At 26.6% G+C, this 5,294-nt stretch overlaps 1 protein-coding gene across 1 annotated transcript in view; it reads left to right on the forward strand.

Moving 5' to 3' along the window:
- Positions 1 to 4,493, forward strand: part of LOC107469837 (WAT1-related protein At1g44800) — a 7,151-nt gene extending 2,658 nt beyond the window's left edge. Inside the window, exons 3-7 of the mRNA XM_016089214.3 lie at positions 2,314 to 2,430; positions 3,018 to 3,273; positions 3,554 to 3,712; positions 3,812 to 3,963; positions 4,055 to 4,493. Coding sequence (XP_015944700.1) covers positions 2,314 to 2,430; positions 3,018 to 3,273; positions 3,554 to 3,712; positions 3,812 to 3,963; positions 4,055 to 4,268 — 898 coding nt within the window. The 3' untranslated portion in view covers positions 4,269 to 4,493. The remainder of the gene's footprint in view (positions 1 to 2,313; positions 2,431 to 3,017; positions 3,274 to 3,553; positions 3,713 to 3,811; positions 3,964 to 4,054) is intronic.
- Positions 4,494 to 5,294: the final 801 nt, after the last annotated feature.

Below are 5,294 nucleotides of genomic sequence, written 5' to 3' on the forward strand. Positions count from 1 at the left end.
AATTAAAATAAGATAAAATAAAATATTTGGGATACAAATAGAACGTTTTAAATATTAGAGGTGAAATTAAGATTTAGTCCAAATATTAGAGATTAAAATAGTAATTTATTCTGATATTTTATTTGAGAAATTTTCGGATGTCAGTAATTTTTAGTATTTTTGGCTATTATTTTGTCAGTATAAACACTAAATTATTTTTAACAAATAAATTTTACTAATTTATGTGTATAAACTCTGAGAAACGTGAGTACAAATAATATTAATTTATATGTACAAAATTCTGATAAATATAGATGCAAATTATATATTTTTTATATACAAAATATCTATAAATATAAGTGCAAATTATTATTGGTCAAATATTGACTAAAAATAATAATATTTGCTAGTCATATAGCATTATTTATTTTATTTTTCGCTATGGATGACTATATTTATATACCTGAAAATAATATAAATTGTTTAGCTAATAATAAATTTTTTAATTCTTCGTTTCTATGAATAATTTTTATTATAATATAATGACGAGAGAAAAAATATTTTTAATTAGTTATATGGGTGTGTATTTATATATATAATTGAATAAATGAATTTTACTTTTATTAATGAGTCAGTTTTCCTTTCTCAAGTAGTATAGCTAAACTTGTTAGGCTTTTGGTGGTTAAAAAATTAGTTTTATGTATATCTACTAATTTAAACTAAACATGCATATACAAAATTAATTGTTTTAAAATTATACTGAAACTCAATTATCACATCATAACTGTCGAATACGGCGAAAGCATCGGTCCTCGTATAAAATCATATTGAAGAAAATCCATTTTTTATTACTTTTTTGTTTTCAAAAAATAAAATGAATGAAATATATTTTGGAAACACGTTTTTTTTTTTTCATTTTGGAAACTTATTCTTTTTCCCATTTTGAAACATTTATCGTGCAACTTAAATGTGAAAGAGTTGCCATATGAATTGAACCATCAGAGCAACTTCAATGTAATACTTTTTGGGTATCAATTTTGACTTTTGTAATAATTAAATTAATTTAAAATTAAAATTTATATTGGATATAATTTTTAAAATGATATTGATATCTCCTTAGTCCTTAGAAATACTAATATCATTTTAAAGAAAGACGAATAAAATCCTATTATTTATATATCTATTAAAATCATTAAATAAATATTATAATTTTGTTATATAGCATTATTATATTAAAATAAAACCAAAAATTGGAATGACGAATTTTATATTAAATTTTAATTTAATTTTTATAATATAAAATTCCATAAATACTTATACGATATTTTGTGAAATTCAAAATAAAATAAAGTTAAAATTAAACATTGTGCTGTCAAAATCATTAACAAAAAACAAAAAATGCAAATGTATCCAACATTCATTTTCTCACCTACCAACAAATTCAATTTGTTTTGGCCTTTTAATAATTTGATCACGTAACGAAAGGGTCTGAAAGTCCATGGTGCCGTGTTAACATGGTCTATAAAAGGATTAATTTATACCTCTAAATAATTCTAGCGTTACTAACATCTTAATTAAGAACATAATTTATAGCTATTCACCCTTGGTTGAGCATATGGAGCACGCACTAGTAGTATGGATATAAAACCCTTGAGATTCATTTACATCTATCTCACTCATGTAACAAATAAATTCATTGTTTTGAAACGAATTTATAATATAAATAGTCTTATTAACTTTATAGAAAATATATTTATTTTTCATTACTAACTTTAACATAAATTTGTAAAAAAAACGTTCAACATGCTTCGACAAATCGGAATTATTCTTGATTATATATACCATGAGCAATGGGAATCTGTCATCTAGCCTAAGAAGGAAATAGCTTGGCCCATCTTTTCATCTTTTGTACTTCTATTCACAAAGTACTAGATTTTCTTTTTTCCCTAATGGATTTGATTATTATTAGATCTATATATTATTAACCTACACATTATTTGAAATGATAGTATACATGTTATATATTACACTTCATTTTTAACCATCATGATCAAATTACTTATTGAAAAATTTAAACTATTCAATAAAGGGGCATAAGTCATTATATTATAAAAAAAAATCCTTTATACAAGATCCTTTTAAAATTTGAAGCATAAATTATACATATATTTTTCTTTGTCTTATACTAAATCTTTTTTGTTTAGAAAATATGAGCAATAAGATCAATCAAACGATACTTATTTGGATAAAAATACCTAAATAGTTATATTACATTATATTATATATAAAAAATTTATTTGAGGAATGCTAATTTTATTTGTTTACAACATACAGGCCAGTTCTTGACCAAAATTTGTACAACATGGGTATGAAGAGCACCTCAACAACGTTTGCATCGGCCATTGTTAATGTCCTCCCAGCCATTACTTTTGTTATGGCTCTCATTTTCAGGTAATTGTTGATGGAAGCTCCAATAACTACTAGTTCACCACAACATGATTATTAATGAGCAGCTGCGGCATAGGCATTAATATAACATGAGTAATATTAGAAAGTTGGCTTTTTTTATTTTAATTTTAAATTATAAATTCTAAAAAAAATTTAACTAATATTAACACACCATTCTTTTTTCTCTTTTCAATTTTGTTTATTTATTTATTTTTCCTTCTTTGATCTTATTTGGTTAAAACATGTAATTTTAAATTAATTAAGAAATATGTAATTCAACAGATATAAAATGTCCAACAAAAACGTTAGTATATATCATGATGTTGTGTACTAATATCCTAAGTTTATCGAAATTAAAGCATAAAACTCAATTAATTTTACACATGACCATAGTAGATACCATATTATATATAACAATTTTGAATCATATAATGTTGTCCAACAATGTGATGATATTCCCTGTGTAAGTTGTGTTGAGCAACAAGAAGAATATCTAAGCTATGTATGTTTTAATAATATATATATATATATATATATGTCTAACAAGATTATTATTCTTGTTGCAATTTTTGCTTATTATTGTTAACCAGGTTAGAGACAGTGAATTTGAGAAAGATTCACAGCGTAGCGAAGGTAATTGGAACAATAGTGACAGTGTCAGGAGCCATGATCATGACCCTGTACAAAGGACCAGCACTTGAGTTCATAAAGGGACATGGAGGAGGAGACATCCACCATGATAGTCGTAGCGGTTCAAGAACTGAGCCTTCTGAACAAAACTGGGTGATTGGCACACTCATGCTCATTGCAAGTTGTGGTGGTTGGGCTAGCTTCTTTATCTTGCAAGTAAGTTCATTGTAAATTAAGATACGGCCCCATATTAGTGAATTACATGAAAATGGGTTTCGTAAAAAAAATGTTTGTAATTCAATCTTTTTGAATTTAACAAAGCAAAATTATTTGCAGTAATTCATCTCAATATTTTGTATATTTATAGGTTACCGATACATCCATATAAAATATCAGATTTTTCATATAAAAAATTTAGCTTGGAGAGTTTAGTCAAATTTTATTGTATTTAATATAAGATTCTGACTAGTAGTGTTTCTATTTTGTGGAATTTTAGTCTTTGACTTTGAAGATGTACCCAGCAGAGCTTTCACTCACATCTTGGATATGCTTTTTGGGTATTTTTGAGGGTGCAATTGCAACCTTTATCTTTGAACGTGATATGAGTGTTTGGTCCATTGGCTGGGACTCAAGGCTTCTAGCTTGTGTTTATTCTGTGAGTTATATATTAGACTTATTATCTTGGTTTAATTCAATTATTATTATTATTAGTATGGCGATTTAATTTATAAATAATTTAATGCTCTTCAACCAGGGAGTGGTGTGTTCTGGAATTGCATATTATGTACAAGGAGTTGTGACCAGGGAACGTGGACCAGTTTTTGTGACTTCTTTCAGTCCTCTAATTATGATTATCACTGCTGCATTGGGTACCATTGTCTTGGCTGAGCAAATTCATCTTGGAAGGTCAGTTCCATATCAAAGTCTTATGTTTAGTTCTTGCTGAGAGTCTGAGACACTATTCAGTTAATAAATATGCTAACTTGTTCATTTACAGCGTAATTGGAGCTATTGTAATTGTTTGTGGGCTATACACTGTGGTATGGGGAAAAAGCAAAGACAATGTGAATAATACAGAAGCAGTGAAAGTTGAGGGCCAAGAATTGCCAATAAGGGATAGCACAAAATCAGGATCAAACATTTTTGAAAACATTGATGTTAATGTTCCTAGTGAGATCATGGATAGAGCAGGGAAGAATGGGCGAATTTGAAACAAAAATGAAAGATCCTAATAGGCACTTTCACTAGTGCCATAAAATTTTCCTACTGAAAAAATCAGGTCGAGAAAGATTTTGTCCTGTGTAGAAAAAATCTTTCCCAGTACCTATATTAATGGCTGTAGTCTTATTTATTTCTTACTCGTTTTTCTTTTAATCTTTTTGGATGAATTTGCAGTCAGAAGAGTATCGGTAATATAATAATGCAAATTAAAGTTACTTTGAGTCTATTTTTTCCCTTTTTCTTAATTCTTCTATTATTTTTTTCTAATTATTCTCTGCTACACAACAAATTATATATGGTTAGGTGAAGATTAATCTTTAATAGGTGCTTATTTTAGTACAATGATTAAATAATACGTCCTAATATCATAAAAACATAGCAGAATAAAAAATTACTCATGGATCATATTATTTCAATCGGCATTTATTTATTATTTTTTAAAAAGAATTTTTATATTATTATATATATATAGGGGTGGCAACGGGCGGGTATGGGCGGGTTTTTGCTCTATTCGCCCTTATAATTATTAAAATCTAATAAATAAAATTAAATTTTAAAATTTATATAACTATCATCACATACAAAACATAAATTAAAATAAAAATTTAAATATGATACAATATTATTAATCATTTACTAATTATTTTACGTATATTATACATATTATATATTAAAATTATATATATTATATATAGTGGGGCGGATATTACCTAAATCCGACTCCGCTTCCCCCTCTTAAGAACCCACCCCGGTGCGGAATAGGGAGCAGGATAAATACCTACGAGTTCGAGTGGTATTGCCATTCCTATATATATACTAAAATATCCTTATAAATAATTATGAAAAGATAAATATATCCTTTTGATTTTTCTTTTTAATATTAAATAATCTCTTTCCTTGATTGTGACAAAAATATTATAAATCGATATGATAGATTATTATGATATATGGCTTTCATGTCTTTATATTTAGGAATGCCAAACCTTAGAGACGTTACAAAGTTGATTCAAATTAAA

This window comes from Arachis duranensis, chromosome 10, assembly GCF_000817695.3.
Source record: "Arachis duranensis cultivar V14167 chromosome 10, aradu.V14167.gnm2.J7QH, whole genome shotgun sequence".
NCBI lineage: Eukaryota > Viridiplantae > Streptophyta > Magnoliopsida > Fabales > Fabaceae > Arachis > Arachis duranensis.